This window comes from Mobula birostris, chromosome 11 (assembly GCF_030028105.1).
Source record: "Mobula birostris isolate sMobBir1 chromosome 11, sMobBir1.hap1, whole genome shotgun sequence".
Classification (NCBI taxonomy): domain Eukaryota; kingdom Metazoa; phylum Chordata; class Chondrichthyes; order Myliobatiformes; family Myliobatidae; genus Mobula; species Mobula birostris.
In genome coordinates, this window is record NC_092380.1 from 113,007,008 (window position 1) to 113,026,465 (window position 19,458).

Sequence of the window (19,458 nt, forward strand, 5' to 3'; positions counted from 1 at the left end):
CACTCAGCGTGCTCCAGATTACAATAACAATGCTTTAAATAAATCCTCCCCTTCTCCCTTGTGGTTCCATTGCCAATTATCCTAACTCCATGTTCTCTGGTTACAGAGCCCTCTCACTGCCAGCAACAGTTTCTTGCTGCTTTGAGTGCAAGTGCGTGTTTTTTTTAAATCTCGAAAGGTGATTAAATTGTATTATCCAAGAACAAGAAGTGTGAACAAGCATTTCACAATCTCAACAACCCTTCCCTCCAGGTGAAAAGACAACTTTCATTTCACCTGCAAAACAGGTGGGATTTACTATGAAATAATCCACCTTTCTGCAATTTGAGTCACCCCCCGCCCCCCTGGAGAGCACTCCTCCGTGAGAGTGCACAGTGCACATTTAAAAGACATGACCCTGGGAAAGTCAATCTGTAATGTTGAAATTGTCTATCCCTGCTGACGGGCTCGTAAAGTCCACTTACAAGCCTATTAGCAGGAGGAAAGTACTATGATCGGACATGGACATCAGGTCTCATGCTACCACATTCAAGAACACAAGAGACTCTGTAGATGCTGGAAATCCAGAGCAACACTTACAAAATGCTGGAGGAACTCAACAGGTCAGGCAGTATCTGTGGAGAGGACGTTTCATCAGGCCGAGACCATTCGCAGGACGGTCTAAAACATTACCTCACTATTCCTTTCCATAGATGCTTTACTCCTGTGTGGTGCCACCGTAGCGTGACCCTGACAGAACTTGGGATGTCTGAGTTCTGAGTTCAGTTCCAGTAAGGAGTTCGTATGTTCTCACCATGGCCGTGGGGGTTTCCTCCGGGTGCTCTGGTTTCCTCCCACATTACAAAGATGTACCGGTTAGTAGGTTACTTGCTCATTGTAAACTGTCCTGTGATTAGGCTAGGGTTAAAAGGAGGGTTGCTGAACTGCACAGCTCGTTGGGACAGAAGGGCACTGTATCTCTAAATAAACAAACATATAATTATTGTCTGACCTGCTGAGTTCCTCCAGCATTTTGTATGTGTTACCATGTTCGGGAACAGTTCTTAACCTACAACCACCAGGCTCCTGAACCAATCTGGATAACTTCACTTACCTCAACTCTCAACCAATTCCACAACCTACAGACTCACTTTCAAGGACCGTACAACTCATGAACTCAGTGCTATTTACTTATTTGTCTTTTTGCACATTGGTTGGTCGTTTGTCCGTCTTTGTTTATGTTTAGATTTTCATAAATTCTATTGTATTTCTTTATTTTTCTGTCAACGCCTGCAAGAAAATGAATCTCAGGGTGACACGTCGTACCCTGAGACTGTGTGGCCAAGCACAGCTCCAACGCCATATCCAAGTTTGCTGACGACAGCACTATCGCAGGCCAAATCAAAGGTGGTGATGAATCAGCAAGTTGGAGGCAGACTGAAAATCTGGCTGAGTGGTGCCACAACAGGGCCCAACTTCTCCTTACGGCTGAGGTCTCAGGCTGTTTCATTTTTCACCTCTATCCTTGTAAGTTTTGGTGTTGTTTTACTTGCTTCAACTGCATCAACAATAATACTTAGAACATAGAACATTACAGCACACCACAGGCCCTTTGGCCCACAATGGTGTGTCGACGTATGAACCTTTTCCAGGATCAATCTAACTCTTCCCTCCCACATAGCGCTTCATTCTTTTCCTATCATTCATGTGTCTATCTAAAAGTTTCTTAAATGTCCCCAATGTACCTGCCTCTACCACCACCCAGGCAGGGTGCTCCACTGACCTATCACTCCGTGTAAAAAGTTTACCTTTGGCATCCCCCCATACTTTCCTCCAATCACTTTGAAATTATGCCCCCTCGTATGAGTCATTTCTGCCCTTGGAAAAAGTCCTTGCCTGCCCACTCAATCTATGTCTCTTATCATCTAGTACACCTCTATCAAGACACTTCTCATCCTCCTTTGCTCCAAAGAGAAAAGCCCTAACTCACTCAACCTATGCTCATAAGACATGCTCTCAGATCCAGGCAGCATCCTGGTAAATCTCCTCTGCACCCTTTCTAAAGTTTCCATATCCTTCCTATAATGAGGTGACCAGAACTGAACACAATATTCCAAGTGTGGTCTAACCAGGGGTGTATAGAGCTGCAACATTACCTCGTGGCTCCTGAACTCAATCCCCCGACTACTGAAGACCAACAGTGCTGACGCCTGCTTAACCGCCCTATCAACTTGTCTGGCAACTTTGAGGGATCTATGGGCGTGGACCTCAAAATCCCTCTGTTCCTCCACAATGTTAAGAATCCTAACATTAATCCTGCATTCTGCTTTCAAATTCAACCTTCCAAAGTGAATCACTTCACACTTTCACACTCCATCTGCCTCTCCTCAGCCCAGCTCTGCACCTTGTCAATGTTTCGTTGTAATGGGTTTGATCTTACATTTAACTATGTGACAGATTTAGCCATCACTGAACAAGTTTTAAATACTTTTGAGTGAATAGGAATGTCCCTCAAATAGTTAATGATGCTCGGAAGAAATTCTTCGATAAGTGCAATTTTTATACATTGCTAACAGATTTTGATACACTACCAGAAAGAATAAAACCCAGAACAGTTGAGGAATTACTTGACACAGAACAAGTTTTAAAAATCAAAGATTTGAATTTACTGGGAAAAAATTAAATAAAACATTTTTGAACCAAGTAAGCCATTACACGATACTTTTTATTTTAAGATAAAGTTATACATGTAAATCTTATGCTGTAAAAATTCTTACACAACACTATTCCATGTAAACGCTTAGTTACAGTGTGAATGACTACACTGATTGGCAGTAACAAATTTCCCCCCTCTCTCTCTCTATGCCTGCTTTATAATTTGCTTTTCATCAAAGAGAAAGCGGTTAGTATACAAAAAGCTGGGTATGTCAGCCAAGCATCAGCCAATACCTATGACAGAGTATGCATGCATAGCTACCCACGGCCTAATGAGTACGGATTATTCATTCTGCGGTGACATACTGCCAAAGTCTCTATCAAAAGGAGTTTTCCCTTTTTGTGCATGAATTATTAAAAATCCACTTTCGAAAAGTGCTAGCAGAAACATTTATCCATCATTCTTTGTGTGGGGAGGAACTGGGTGGTAACTGAACCAAAGAAAAACAAAAAATGCCTGGAACACAAGCAGACAAGAAACCAGCCAGAGGCAGCGTTTGTAAGCTTTGTCTATGGCTCAGCGCCTCCATGCTTCATAATCAGTATCAGAAATTCAGGAGCCCAAGTCTTGGGTGGGGAGGGGGATCGAGTGGGGTAGAGGGAATCACGGAGTGTGGGTCTGGCAAAACTGCCTGTTGCACGGATTGGGGATGCGGGGGGCAGCTGGCAAGAGCTGCCCGGCAGGGTGCTTCCTCAGCACCACAGCCACTGCCTCCCACAATGCTTTGCATCTCACCCAGCAAGAGGAGTAAATGGTGAAAGTGCGGTCGTCCTAGCAACTAGGCTATGGGCGAGAAAATGAATATGGCTCATCGGAAGCATCACAAAGCTAATTGTTAACCCCTGGCTAATTCCCTGCACGTTTCTCTTTTGATTTTGAAACAAAATATTTTGTCTACTTTTTTAATAAAAGGTACAATTTTGGAACTACACTGCCACTAACCCTAACCGTATTTGGTGCTTACGTACATAGAACAGTACAGCACAGGTGCATAATCATTGAAAGAGGCATCACATGCTTTTGGCACATCGGCCTGCATAAATCAACGTATTGAGTACAGAAGATGGGATGTTATGTTGAAGTTGTATAAGAAGTTGTTGAGGCCTAATTTGGAGTATTGAATCTAGTTGTGATCACCTACATACAAAAAGTTGTAAATAAGATTGAAAGAATGCAGAGAAAATTTACAAGGATGTTGCCAAGACTGGAGGGCCTGGGTTATAAGGAATGATTAAATAGGTTAAGACTTTATTCCTCAAATGTAGAAGATTTAAAGCAGAGGTTGATAGGTTCTTGATTTGTCCAGGTGTCAAAGGTTGCAGCAAGAAGGCAGGAGAATGGGGATGAGAGGGAAAATAAATTAGCCATGATGGTATAGCAGAACTGACTCGACAGGCCAAGTGGCTGAATTCTGCTCCTATGTTTTATGATCTTATGGTCTTAATCCACTTCCAAGAATAGTGTGTCGTCATGTGGTGTGACCAGACAGACAGCAGCACTGGACAGGTACACAAACTTCAGAGGGGCCACACACACAGAATTATGTGGTGCGATCAGACAAGGCGCCACATTGGACTGGTTCAAATATTGGCAACAATCTCTACAAGAAAACTTTCAACAGTACAATCCTCTCTCTACAAAAATCAGCCTCCACTCATTTTGGGCACAGGCAAAGTGAGGCATGGGATCCAGGGGGACCTTGCTTTGTGGATCCAGAACTGGCTTGCCTACAGAAGGCAAAGAGTGGTTTAGACGGGTCATATTCAGCATGGAGGCCGGTGACCAGTGGTGTGCCTCAGGGATCTGTTCTGGAACCCCTACTCTTCGTGATTTTTATAAATGACCTGGATGAGGAAGTGGAGGGATAGGTTAGTAAATTTGCTGATGACACAAAGGTTGGGGGTGTTGTGGATAATGTGGAGGGCTGTCAGAGGTTACAGCAGGACATTGATAGGATGCAAAACTGGGCTGAGAAGTGGCAGATGGAGTTCAACCCAGATAAGTGTGAGGTGGTTCATTTTGGTAGATCAAATATGATGGCAGAATATAGTATTAATGGTAGTGTGGAGGGATCAGAGGGATCTTGGGGTCTGAGTCCATAGGACACTCAAGGCTGCTGCACAGGTTGACTTTGTGGTTAAGAAAGCATACGGTGCATTGGCCTTCATCAATCGTGAGATTGAGTTTAAGAGCCAAGAGGTAATGTTGCAGCTATATAGGACCCTGGTCAGACCCCACTACTGTGCTCAGTTCTGGTCACCTCACTACAGGAAGGATGTGGAAACCATAGAAAGGGTGCAGAGGAGATTTACAAGGATGTTGCCTGGATTGGGGAGCATGCCTTATGAGAATAGGTTGAGTGAACTCGGCCTTTTCTCCTTGGAGCGACAGAGGATGAGAGGTGACCTGATAGAGGTGTATAAGATGATTAGAGGCATAGATCATGTGGATAGTCAGAGGCTTTTTCCCAGGGCTGAAATGGCTAACACGAGAGGGAACAGTTTTAAGCTGCTTGGAAGTAGGTAGACAGGAGATGTCAGGGGTAAGATTTTTATGCAGAAATTGGTGAGTGCGTGGAATGGGCTGCCAGTAACGGTGGTGGAGATGGATATGATAGGGTCTTTTAAGAGACTCCTGGATAGGTACATGAAGCATAGAAAAATAGAGGGCTACGGGTAACCCCAGGTAATTTCTCAGGTAAGGACACGTTTGGCACAGCTTTGTGGGCCGAAGGGCCTGTAGGTTTTCTATGTTTCTAAAGTACCAGGAGACAGGATGCTGAATAATGTTTTGCCTTTATTTAAGAGCAGGGATCATAGAACATATATTACTACAGCAAAGTACAGCTCCTTCGGCCCAAGGTGTTGTGCCAACCCTATAACCTACTCTTTAAGATGAATTTAATCCTTCCTTCCTACATAGTCCTCCTTTTTTTTTATCATCCATGTGCCTATCTAAATGTTCCTAATGTCTCTGTCTCTAATACCACCCCCAGCAGGGGCTCCAAGCACCCACTACTCTCTGTGTAAAAAAATCAACCCTTAACATCTGTCCTCTGTATCCCATCAATCACCATAAAATTATCTCCAGTTTCTTTTAACAATACTTTCTCCCCAAAAGTCAGCCTCTACTCAGTTTGGGCACAGGCAAGGTACCAGGAGACCGGAGGGTAACTAATGTTGTGCCATTATCTAAGAGCTGGGGTCAGCCAGGGAACTGAGGGGTAGCGAGCTTTACAAGAGCGGTGGGAAAGCCACGGGAGTGAATGGCGGAGGGGAATGGATGAGGGGGACACTGTGCCCAGCTCTGGGGTAAAGTACGGGGTGAGGGAAATGGATAACAGGTGGGGGAATGGATTGGGGGGGCAGTGTGCCCAGCTCTGGGGTAAAGTACGGGGTGAATGGAGGAGGGGAATGGATTGGGGGACACTGTGCCCAGCTCTGGGATAAAGTACAGGGTGAGGGAAATGGATAACAGAAGAGGGGAATGGATTGGGGGACACTGTGCCCAGCTCTAGAGTAAAGTTCCTGGTGAATGGGGGAGGAGAATAAACTTGATAACACTGTGCCCAGCTCTCCTAGTCTATAAAGCCAAGTGAGAATGGTCCATTTGGAGGGGAAAGGGTGCAATTTCTCTCACCACTAGAGGGCAGTACACAACAGGCAAGTTAAACCACTTTCCCATGGCTCCAAGGCAGGGCAGGGTGATGGAAAAATGGCAATACATTGCTTTTACAAGTGTGAGAATATGTGCGTGCGTGCGTGCGTGCGTGTGTGTGAGAGAGAGAGAGAGAGAGAGAGAGAGAGAGAGAGTGGGTATGTTTGTGTGACTGTGCGCACGCGTGTGTGTGTATGTGACTGGATGTGCGTGTGTGTCTGTGAGACTGTGTGTGACGGTCTGTGCGTGTACGCACATGTGTGTATGTTTGTGTGAGTCTGCGTGTGTGTTCACATGGGTGTGTGAATCTGTGCATGCATGTGTGCCTATGAGAGTGTGTGCATGTGTGTGTGTGTATGTGTGTGTGTGTGTGTGTGTGTGTGTGTATGTATGTATGTGTGTGTGAATCTGTGTGAATGTGTGAGTAATTCTGTGTATGCGTGTATGTGTCAGTCTGTGTGTGTTCGTGTGTGTGTGTGTGTGTGTGTGTGTGTGTGTGTGTGTGTGTGTGTGTGTGTGTGTGTGTGTGAGACTAGTAAAGTAGAATGGGGAAGGCCAGAGGGAGTGGATAACCCTTTGTCTGTGAGGTGCGGAGTGCGAAGGAGAGCACGGGAGGACAAGTATTGGTGTCTGGAAGTGTGTCAACAAAAGTGTGCATATGTCAGCATGTGTATCACAAATGAAAGCCTTCTGGTGTCTACAATGTGAACTGAACATCACTGTGACCATGTGCCCATGTGTGCACGCCTGTGCTTGTATATGTGAGTGAGAGTGTGTGTGTGTACAAAAGCACCACCGAGCCCCCTGGCTCCCGTCAGCTGGGTGAGATGAGCCGGTTCTGTTACTAGTCAGGAGGCAGCCGCCAATCATTCTCGGCAGCAAGCTACATTCAAACAATAAACAGAAACCCTCACAAACCTCACAAGCGCATCACAGCCAGACCAGTTCGTTATATGCAGCATGCAATTCACCATATCTGGTCAGAAAATTTTTAAAATGCTGTTTTCTTTGTCCCTTTTTGTTATTTAACCCTTTGAGGACCATACACAGTTACAGAGTGAAAAGGCTTTTATTTGCTTCCAGTGGCTGGTAATCCCTATCTTGAAGCCAAGTGTATTTCTGTTTAAACAGATATTGGATCAAGACTGCCTCAAAGTCATTTCATTATTTGCAATGTGTCTTAATAGCACATCGTCTATCTCACCGTGTGAACATGAAGGCTTATCAGTGAGAGTGAGTGAGAGTGTGAGACAGTGTGAGTGCATATGAGACAGAGTGAGCAAGAGTGTGAGAGAACAACTGTGAAAGAAGAGTGTGACAGTGTGAGTGTGTGAGAGTGAGAGTGCAAGAGAGTGAGAGACAAAGTCTTGAAAGTAAGTGAGAGTGAATGAGTGTTAAGAGCGAGAGTGTGAGTGAGAGTAAGAGAATGAATGTGTGTGTGAGTGAGTGTGAGAGAATGAATGTGTGAGTGAGTGTGTGTGAGTGTAAGAGTGTGTGAGAGTGAGTGAGTGTGAGAGAATATGTGAAAGTGAGTGAGAGAGTAAGAGAGTGAGAATGTGTGTATGTGTAAGAGAGAGAGAGAAAGAAAGAGAGAGAATGTGAAAAAGTGAGAGAGAGTGAGATTCTCAGTAAGTGAGAGTGTGGGTCTGTCTGCCTATCAGAACAGACCAAATTTAGATCTCAGGGCTAATATGGTGTACAGTTCTGGTCACTCGATTACAGGAAGGCTGTGGAGGTGTTGGAGAGGGTACAGAAGAGCTTCTCCAGGATGCAGCCTGGATTAGAGGGTATGACCTATGAGGAGGGGTTGTTTTCTCTGGAGTGTCGGAGGCTGCCGGGATATCTGATATAAGTTTATAAAATTACAAAGGGCACTGACATAGTAGACAGTCAGAATCTTTGTGACCCAGAGAGGTATTGTCAAATATTGGTGCCTGAATGTGAGGAAAATGGAGGGATGTGATCATTGTGTAGGCAGAAGAGATTAGTTTAGTTGGCCTTGAATTGGTTCAGCATGACATCGTGAGTCGAAGGGCCTGTTCCTGTGCTGTACTGCTCTATGATCTAGATACTAGAGGAGATGCATTTAAGGTAAGAGTGGAAAGTTTAAGAGATGTGCAGGCAAATGTCTTTCCCCCACAGAGAGGAGCAGGTGTCTGTAATGGGCTGCCCGGGGTGGTGGTGGTGGAGGCAGATACCACAGACGTGCTTAAGAGGCTGTTAGACAGGCACATGAATATACTGGGAATGGATCATGTGCAGGCTGATGGGATTAGTCCACTTCTGCAACACGTTCAGTACAGCCATCGCGGCTGAAGCCCTGTTCTTGTCTCCACTGCACTATTCTGTGTTCTAATAATTGGCTTACCCAACAATTGTGCCAAGTTGCTCTAAAGCAAATGTCACCCTACACCTTAAGAAGGGAGGGAGACACAAGAATGGAAATTATAGGCCAGTTAGCTGGACATCAGTGATTGCAAAGAAGCTTGAGTCTATTATTAAGGATGAGGTTTCAGTTATTTAAAGGCGCGTGATAAAATAGGCCAAAGTCAGCATAGTTTCTTTCAGGGAATATCTTGCTTGACAACTCTGCTAGAATTCCTTCAGGAAAGCTGTCCCTTTAGAACAGAGATTAGGAGGAATTTCTTTAGCCAGAGGGTGGTGACCTCTAAGAAGACCACAACATTGTCGTAGGGTTTGGAGGCTTGCGTGCCTCAATGACCCGGACAGCTAGGTCAGCTGGAGTCAGGGCTTGTGGTTTGATTCTTGGTAGGGTTACCCATGCCAAACAGGTCAAAGGGTAGAGGCCAGAGTGGTCCAGCGGTCCTCTGGGTTCAGGGGTTCAGCTCAGGGCTAACAGAAGCAGCAATGACGATGGAAGACCTTCACGGTTGCCCTAAGCGATGGTGGCGTAATGGGGCAGTAAGCCAGAATATTGTGAATCTGTGGAATTTGTTGCCACAGGCGGCTGTGGAGGCCAAGTCATCGGGCATATTTAAAGCAGAGGGTGATAAGGTCTTGATTAGTAAGGGTGTCAAAGATTACAGGAGAATGGGGTCTGAGAGGGATAATAAATCAGCCATGATGGAATGGCAGAGCAGACCTGATGGGCTGAATGGCCTAATTCTGCTCCTGTGTCTTATGGTCTTGAGTCACGTTTCACACAAACACCAGATTTATGATCACTGTTGCAAATTGCACACATTTTTTTAAAGGTTTATGCAAATCAGGTATTTTTCATCATCTTCAATCCAAATGCACTCTCCTCAACAAAACCTGCTGGTATTGGGCAAATTATTCTGATCTGCTCTCCGAAGAGTAACACACACAAAATGCTGGAGGAACCTCGGCAGGTCAGGCAGCATCTACGGAGGGAAATGGGCAGTCGATGTTTCGGGCCGAGTCTTTAATCGTCTGCACTGGAAGGAAAGAGGACCGGAGCCAGAATAAGGTAAGAGGAGGTGCTCAAGCTGGCAGGTGATATAGATGAATCCAGGTGAGAGGGAAGGTAGATGGGTGGGGAAGGTGGAGATGAATGGGATGGTTTGAGAAGATAGGAGGTGAAAGGTAGAAGAGGTTAAGGGCTGAAGGAGGAGGAATCATCTATTTCCTGCCAGCATGTGATCCTCCCCCTCCCCTTACCTATTTATTCTGGTTTCTGCCCTATATTTTCCAGTCCTGACATCTCTGCTCAAAATATTGACTTATTCCTCTCCACAGATGCTGCCTGACCTGACGAGCTCCTCCCGCATTGTGTGTGCACTGCTGAAGACTTCCAGCATCTGCAGAATCTCGTGTCTCTGAAGAGCACGTAGCCCCGAGGGTTAAATTTAAAACAGCACCAGAGACAGTGGCATGCAGGGTGGGCGGGAAGAGACCCAGAGAGAGTGTCACCAGAGCAGCAGGCAACCTCTGTGGAAGGGAGAGCAGCCACAGCAAGCCCAAAGCACAGAAGCGCATACCTTCAGCTTGGAGTGAATCTCCCGGGATTTCCTTCTGGCAAGAACCTGAATGTGACTAGACACCTGCAAGGATAGGGGTGGGGAGGAAAACAAAAGAGAGAAAAAAAAAGCCTGTAACCATGGAAACAAAAGCCCCTGTGCGAAGAAGCTAGCCGGACGTACCTTAATGACGGCTTGAATTTCTCGAACTTTCTTTCTTGCTAACACCTGTATATGACTAGACACCTACATTGTGAACCCCATGAAACAAGACACAAAAGAAAAGGCAAATTAAAGGTGAAATAAGTCTTCTGTCTTCAGTTGATTGCCGCTGCTTAGTTTATGGAAAACATTATCATCTACAACTTCTTAATGAGCTTAGCACTTGGGAGGAATTTGCATTCCCAGCAGGCAAGATGCAACTATGTACCAGCGCAGTCAGCGTGTCATCACTGCAGAGACCTCCACAAGGCCGTGTGCGCGTGCGCAGAGTCGGAGACGGTGCGTATTTGATATCGCCAGGTGAGAGTTAGAGTCCGGAAGGTCACCTTGCCTTCCTCTAACCTCATTGCCATCAATTAATTGGATCGGAGAGCAAGCCATCACAGCAAGTAGAAATATAAACATGCACAAAAAATATCAAAAAACTGTCCGAAGAGCAGACTTTGACCAGAGTCAGTTCAAAGGAATAAAAATATTAGCAGCTGTGCTGCAGACTTAATGTGCCCAAAATAAATCAAAGAAAAAGCATGCAAGTTTTAAAACTAAGACCCCATTTGTCCTGTGTGTAAGGAATTCAATTAAGCAGCAGATTTCAATCCAATTAATTGACACAATGTGAATCGGTAAATTGATAAAACAGAATTCCAATTCATGTGCTTGGCCTGAAAAAAGGAGCTCAGAGAAGATCTGTAGCGATTATGGCTGATCCTGAGGTTTGGAAAGACTCCAAAAGACCTTTGAAATAATCACCAGGATAAAGCATCTTGGATCAAGGATCAATGAAATTCGCCATGTACACTCATAGCCACTTCATCAGGTACACCTGTATATCTGCTCATTAATGCAAATATCTCATCAGCCAAAGCCACACACTCAAAATGGAGGAACTCAGTAGGCCAGGCAGCATCTATGGAACAGGGTAAGCGGTCAACGTTTCAGGCAGAGGCCATTCATCAGGACATGAGTCCACAGATGAGGAGGCATTCATTGCCACAGACAGCTGTGGAGGTCAAGTCATTTCATATATTTAAAGCTAAGGTTGATCGGTTCTCTAACTTCCGCTAATGCCCCACCTCCCCCTCGTACCCCATCCATTATTTTTTTTAATACACACATTCTTTCTCTCACTCTCCTTTTTCTCCCTCTGTCCCTCTGACTATACCCCTTGCCCATCCTCTGGTTCCCCCGCCCCCTTGTCTTTCTCCCCTGACCTCCTGTCCCATGATCCTCTCGTATCCCTTTTGCCTATCACCTGTCCAGCTCTTGGCTCTATCCCTCCCCCTCCTGTCTTCTCCTATCATTTTGGATCTCCCCCTCCCCCTCTCAAATCTCTTACTAACTCTTCCTTCAGTTAGTCCTGACGAAGGGTCTTGGCCTGAAACGTCGACTACAACGCTTCCTAGAGATGCTGCCTGGCCTGCTGCGTTCACCAGCAACTTTGATGTGTGTTGATTAGTTCTAATATCTTATGGTCTTATGAGGAGTTGAGACTTGGAAGTTAACTTTGTCAAGTGTGAAATGTTGTAGTTCGGTGAGTTAAACCAGGCCAGGGGATAAACAGTAAATGGCAGGGACCTGGATATTGTTGATGACCACAGACACCTAGTGGGGGCAGGTATATAGTTCTTGAAAGTGGTGACACAGGTAGACAGGATGATGGAGGGGGAATTTAACACGTTTGTCTTCATTGGTCATGTCGAACAGTATCCATCTCAACGATGCCCACTATCCAGGTCACGCTCCCTTCTCATTGCTGCCTTCACCAAAGAGATACAAGAGCCTCAACACCCACACCACCAGGTTCAGGTCAAGTTATCATCCCTCAACCTTCAGGCTCTTGAACCAGAGGGGATAACTTCACTCAACTTTACCGTTCTGAGAACCTATGGACTTAACTTTCAAGGACTCTTCATCACACTCTCAATACTTATTGCTTATTGATTCATTGATTGATTTATTATTTTGTGCTTTTTTTCCTTTTGTAGTTGCACAGTTTGTTGTCTTTTGCATGCTGATTGTTCATCTTGCTTTACGTGGTCTTTCTTTGATTCAATTGTTTTTCTTTGAAATGTCTGTGAATGCCCGCAAGAAAATGGTGACATATATTGTGCTTTGCTAATTCACTTTGAACTTTGAATTGGACATGACGTCGGTGAGATCACACTCGGAGTACTGTGTGCTGTTCTGGTCACCTAGCTGAAAAGATGGATATCATGAAGTTGGAGAAAATGCAGGAACAAATCACATGTGTTACCAGATCAGATATCCTGAGTCATAAAGAGAGATGGGACAGGCTGTGACTCATTTCCCTGGAGTGAAGGAGCTTGAGGGGTGACCTTAGAGAGGTTTATAAAACCACGAAGGGCAGAGGTAAGGTGGGCGATCACAAACACAAGAGATTTTGCAGATGCTGGAAATCCAGAGCAACACACGCAAATTGCTGGAGGAACTCAGCAGGTCAGGCAGCATCTATGGAAATGAATAAACAGTTGCTGTTTCGGGCTGGGACCCTTCATCAGGACTGAAGATGAAGGGGACAGATGACACAATAAGGTTGCTAGAAGGTGATAGGTGAGACCTTGGGTGGGGGAGGGGGATAAAGTAAGAAGCTGAGGTGAGGTGATAGCTGGGAAAAGCAAAGAGCTGAAGAAGAAGGAACCTGATAGAAAAGGAGAGCGGACAATGGGAGACAGGGAAGGGGGGGCACCAGAGAGGGGCGACAGGTGGGTGAGGAGAAAAGGTAGAGGTGAGCTAGAGAGAGGGATGGAATAATACAGGAGGGGAGGGGGAAACAGTCTTTATCTCCCAGGGGAGGGGAGGCTAAATCTAGAGAAACATATTTAAGGTGAGCGGGGAAAATTCTGAAGGGAAACCAAGGGGCAAGTATATGGAATCAGCTACCAGAGGAAGGCATGGGCAGGTACAGTTATGTTCTGAATACGGTACATAAATAGTAAAGGTTTAGACCAGGGGTTCCCAACCTGGGCTCCATGGACCCTCGGTTAACGGTAAGGATCCATGACATAAAAAAAGGTTGAGTATCCTGGTTTATAGGGACGTGGGCCAAGCACAGGCAAATTAGGTAAACAGGCTGGTGAACTTAAAGCAATGCATCATGGATACAGGCTCTTTGGCTTCAGTCCGAGCGTTTCCCTGTTATTGCAGTATACGGTGCACGATAGTGTAGCGGCCACAGTACCAACAAATAGGGTTCAAATCCCATCATTGTCTGAAAGGAGTTTGTACGTTCTCCCCATGACAACGTGGGTGCTCTGGTTCCCTCCCGTGTTCCAAAGACGTACGAGTTAACAGTTAGGAAGTTATTGGCATGCTATGTAGGCACCGGAAACGTGGCAACTCTTGTCAGTGCCCCCAGCACATCTTTGGACTGTGTTGGCTGTTGACATAATGCGATGCATTTCGTTGTATGTTTCGAAGTACATGGCAAATAAAGCTAATCTTTAAACTCATCGCACCCTGCCAATGATCTTTAATCTCCTCGCACTCTTTCAATGATCTTTAATCTCCTCGCACCCTGCTAATGATCTTTAATCTCATCGCACTCTGCCAATGATCTTTAATCTCCTCGCACCCTGCCAATGATCTCTAATCTCATCGCACTCTGCCAATGATCTTTAATCTCCTCGCACCCTGCCAATGATCTCTAATCTCATTGCACTCTGCCAATGATCTTTAATCTCCTCGCACTCTGCCAATGATCTTTAATCTCCTCGCACTCTGCCAATGATCTTTCAGCTCCTCGCACCCTGTCAATGATCTTTAATCTCATCGCACCGTCAATGATCTTTGAGCTCCTCGCACCCTGCCAATGATCTCTAATCTCATCGCACTCTGCCAATGATCTTTGAACTCCTCGCACCCTGCCAATGATCTTTAATCTCATCGCACCCTGTCAATGATCTTTGAGCTACTCGCACTCTGCCAATGATCTTTCATCTCATCGCACTCTGCCAATGGTCTTTAATCTCCTCGCACCCTGCCAATGATCTCTAATCTCCTCGCACTCTGCCAATGATCTTTAATCTCCTCGCACTCTGCCAATGATCTTTAATCTCCTCGCACTCTGCCAATGATCTTTCAGCTCCTCGCACCCTGTCAATGATCTTTAATCTCATCGCACCGTCAATGATCTTTGAGCTCCTCACACCCTGCCAATGATCTCTAATCTCATCGCACTCTGCCAATGATCTTTGAACTCCTCGCACCCTGCCAATGATCTTTAATCTCATCGCACCCTGTCAATGATCTTTGAACTACTCGCACTCTGCCAATGATCTTTCATCTCATCGCACTCTGCCAATGGTCTTTAATCTCCTCGCACCCTGCCAATGATCTTTAATCCCATCGCACTCTGCCAATGATCTTTAATCTCATCGCACCCTGCCAATGATCTTTAATCTCATCGCACCCTGTCAATGATCTTTGAGCTACTCGCACTCTGCCAATGATCTTTCATCTCATCGCACTCTGCCAATGGTCTTTAATCTCCTCGCACCCTGCCAATGATCTTTAATCCCATCGCACTCTGCCAATGATCTTTAATCTCCTCGCACTCTGCCAATGATCTTTAATCTCCTCGCACTCTGCCAATGATCTGTGATCTCCTCGCACCCTGCCAATGATCTTTAATCTCATCGCACCCTGCCAATGATCTTTAATCTCATCGCACTCTGTCAATGATCTTTAATCTCCTTGCACCCTGCCAATGATCTTTAATCTCATCGCACTCTGCCAATGATCTTTGAACTCCTCGCACCCTGCCAATGATCTTTAATCTCATCGCACCCTGTCAATGATCTTTGAGCTACTCGCACCCTGCCAATGATCTTTAATCTCATCGCACCCTGCCAATGATCTTTAATCTCCTCGCACCCTGCCAATGGTCTTTAATCTCCTCGCACCCTGCCAATGATCTTTAATCCCATCGCACTCTGCCAATGATCTTTAATCTCCTCGCACTCTGTCAATGATCTTTAATCTCCTCGCACCCTGCCAATGATCTTTAATCTCATCGCACTCTGCCAATGATCTCTAATCTCATCGCGCCCTGCCAATGATCTTTAATCTCCTCGCACCCTGCCAATGATCTCTAATCTCATCGCACTCTGCCAATGATCTTTAATCTCATCGCACCCTGCCAATGATCTTTAATCTCATCGCACCCTGTCAATGATCTTTGAGCTACTCGCACCCTGCCAATGATCTTTAATCTCATCGCACTCTGCCAATGATCTTTAATCTCCTCGCACCCTGCCAATGATCTTTAATCTCCTCGCACCCTGCCAATGATCTTTAATCCCATCGCACTCTGCCAATGATCTTTAATCCCATTGCACCCTGTCAATGATCTTTAATCTCTTCGCACCCTGCCAATGATCTTTAATCTCATCACACTCTGTCAATGATCTTTAATCTCCTCGCACTCTGCCAATGATCTGTGATCTCCTCGCACCCTGCCAATGATCTTTAATCTCATCGCACCCTGCCAATGATCTTTAATCTCATCGCACTCTGTCAATGATCTTTAATCTCCTTGCACCCTGCCAATGATCTTTAATCTCATCGCACTCTGCCAATGATCTTTGAACTCCTCGCACCCTGCCAATGATCTTTAATCTCATCGCACCCTGTCAATGATCTTTGAGCTACTCGCACCCTGCCAATGATCTTTAATCTCATCGCACTCTGCCAATGATCTTTAATCTCCTCGCACCCTGCCAATGGTCTTTAATCTCCTCGCACCCTGCCAATGATCTTTAATCCCATCGCACTCTGCCAATGATCTTTAATCTCATCGCACTCTGTCAATGATCTTTAATCTCATCGCACTCAGTCAATGATCTTTAATCTCCTTGCACCCTGCCTATGATCTTTAATCTCATCGCACCCTGCCAATGATCTTTAATCTCATCGCACTCTGTCAATGATCTTTAATCTCCTCGCACCCTGCCAATGATCTTTAATCTCCTCGCACTCTGTCAATGATCTTTAATCTCCTCGCACCCTGCCAATGATCTCTAATCTCATCGCACCCTGCCAATGATCTTTAATCTCCTCGCACCCTGCCAATCAGCTTTAATCTCATTGCACCCTGCCAATGATCTTTAATCTCCTCGCACCCTGCCAATGATCTTTAATCTCCTCGCACCCTGCCAATGATCTCTAATCTCATCGCACCCTGCCAATGATCTTTAATCTCCTCGCACCCTGCCAATCAGCTTTAATCTCATTGCACCCTGCCAATGATCTTTAATCTCCTCGCACTCTGCCAATGATCTTTAATCTCCTCGCACTCTGCCAATGATCTCTAATCTCATTGCACCCTGCCAATGATCTTTAATCTCCTCGCACTCTGCCAATGATCTTTAATCTCCTCGCACTCTGCCAATGATCTCTAATCTCATTGCACCCTGCCAATGATCTTTAATCTCAAAGTGGCTTATGGCAAAATATACATAATTCGATTTTGTTTCATTTTTATTTTTGTTTAGAGAACAGGCCCTTCCAGCCCTTTGAGCTGCACTGTCCAGCAATTTACCGATTTAACCCGAGCCTAATCAAAGGACAATTTACAATAAAAATTAACCTACTAACTGGTATATCTTTGGAAAGTGAGGAGAAAGCAGAGCACCCGGAGAAAACCCATGAAGTACTCATGGGAAGATACGTACAAGTTTTCTTGCAGAGGATGCAGGAATTCAAGTCCAAGCTCTGACAGCCTGAGCTGTAGTAGAGTCTCGCTCACCTCCATGCTACCATGGCTCCCAATAACTTTGCCTTTGAGTCACCTGACCTCAGGTTTATGTAGGTACAACAGGCAAAAGTGACATGGGGTGCTGATATGGCCATTACTTTCATTAATCATCAATAACACACAGGGGGACTGGAAAACAACCTCTCCACACACAAAAAGGTGCATTAACTGGACATGCAGCTCAACTAACGAGATAATGTCATCGGTAAAAGATGCACTGGGTTAGCACAAGGGGGCTTACTTAGCAATTTGTGACTGTGGGTTCTGATCAATAGAGATCGTCTGACTGATTGCATTTAGAGCTGATGTGATGCTCATGATGTAACAAGTCATGATTTGACTTCTTGAATAATTGTTTTATTGGTTTAAATAAAAAAGAGAGGCTCTGTCATCAGACGATTGAAGTGTGGTTCAACTTGTGCTCATAGGGTCCGTGCTGAACCATTAATCTCCCTTGCCCCATCGACCTGCACCCGGACTATAGCCTTCCATACCACTCCTGTCCATGTATCTAACACATTGCCCTTAAATGTTGAAATCGACCCCACATCCACCACTTGTGCTGGCAGCTTGTTTCATGTTCTCACCACCCTCTGAGTGAAGAAGTTTCCCCTCATGTTTCCCTTAAACATTTCACTTTTCATCCTTAACCCATGACTTTTAGTTCTAGTCTCACACAAACATGGCTGAAAAACCCTGCTTGTATTTATCTTATCTAGAGCCTTCATAATTTTGTGCCCGACGCCGGCCCCCTAGGCCTGAATCGATGTAGCAGTAGTCATAATTTTGTGTACCTCTATCAAATCTGCTCTCAATCTTTTACAATCGAGGGAATAAAATTGTAACCTATTTAATCATTCCTTATAACTCAGGTCCTCCAGTCCCAGCAACCTTGTAAATGTTCTCTGCACTCCTTCAATCTTTCTTACATCTTTCCTGTAAGTAAGTGACCTAAACTAGGCTCAGTACTCCAACTGAGGCCTCACCAACGTCTTATACAATTTCAACATAACATCCCATCTCCTGTACTCAAAACCCACAATGGCACCTTTCAAACCCACAACATCCAGCCCAGAGCAGCAGAAGCACAGGGAAAACCTCTACTCTGGAAGATTCCCTCCAAGGTATTCACCATCCTGACTTGGAAGTGTATTAACATTCCTTCACCACCACCGGGACAAAACCTTGGCAGCTCACTGCCATCTTCTCAAGGACGACGAGAGAGGGGTAATTAAATACCGGCTCAGCCTGTGTAACCCACACCCCTTGAGCAAATAATGTTCCAAATTTCTACCATTTCTTCCACCCTCTAGCTGTAGAAGTGTTTCATAACCACTTGTCTTCTTAAATTTAATATCAAAGCAAATATATGTCACCATATACAACCCTGAGGTTCAGTTTCTCGTGGGCATTCACAGAAAATACAAGAATCGCAATAGATTCAGTGAAAAACCGCACCCCACAGGGCAGACTGCAAACAATGTGCAAAAAAATCTGTGCAAATATAAAGAAGAGGGGAAAAAAAAGGAAATAATAATAAATAAATAATAAATATCGAGAACATGAGATGAAGAGTCCTTGAAAGTCAGTCCAGTTCAGTGATGGGATGAGTTGGGTGTAGTTATCCCCTGTGGTTCAAGAGCCAGATGTTTGAAGGGTAATAACTGTTCCTGAACCTGGTGGAGTGGGTTCTGATGGCAGCAGCGAGAGCTTGGCCTGGTGTACAGGTTCACTCTCTACCTGGCTGCTCCCTTACCACCTGCAGTGCTATGGTGAGCATCCTAACTGGCTGCATCACAACCTGGGACAGGGGGGTCAAGCTGCAGCAAGTTGTAACCTCAGCCAGCTCCATCACGGGCACTAGCCTCCCCAGCATCCAGGACACCTTCAAAAGATGATGCCTCATAAAGACGGCATGTATCATTAAGGACTGCCATCACCCAGAAAGTGCCCTCTTCTCATTGCTACCATCAAGGAAGAGGGAGACGTACATTCAACATTTCAGGAACAGCTTCTTCCCCTCATCATTAGATCTCTGAATGGACAATGAACCCATGAACACTACCTCATTATTATTTTGCTCTCTCTCAGCACTATTTAATTTAATTTTATTTGTTATTGTAGTTTATCGTATTTTTAATACTATCCATTGCAATGTATGTCTGCTG

At 45.1% G+C, this 19,458-nt stretch overlaps 1 protein-coding gene across 7 annotated transcripts in view; it reads right to left on the bottom strand.

Moving 5' to 3' along the window:
- Positions 1-19,458, bottom strand: part of LOC140205316 (transcriptional enhancer factor TEF-1) — a 318,184-nt gene that overhangs the window by 54,083 nt on the left and 244,643 nt on the right. For 2 of the 7 annotated variants that reach the window (XM_072272874.1, XM_072272873.1), the window contains exons 5-6: positions 10,477-10,539; positions 10,315-10,377 (exon numbers count right to left, since the gene is read on the bottom strand). In XM_072272874.1, the coding sequence (XP_072128975.1) occupies positions 10,315-10,377; positions 10,477-10,539 (126 nt within the window). Of the gene's footprint in view, positions 1-10,314; positions 10,540-19,458 lie in introns of all 7 variants that reach the window. The other 5 variants (XM_072272872.1, XM_072272871.1, XM_072272877.1 and 2 more) reach the window with 3 other exon arrangements.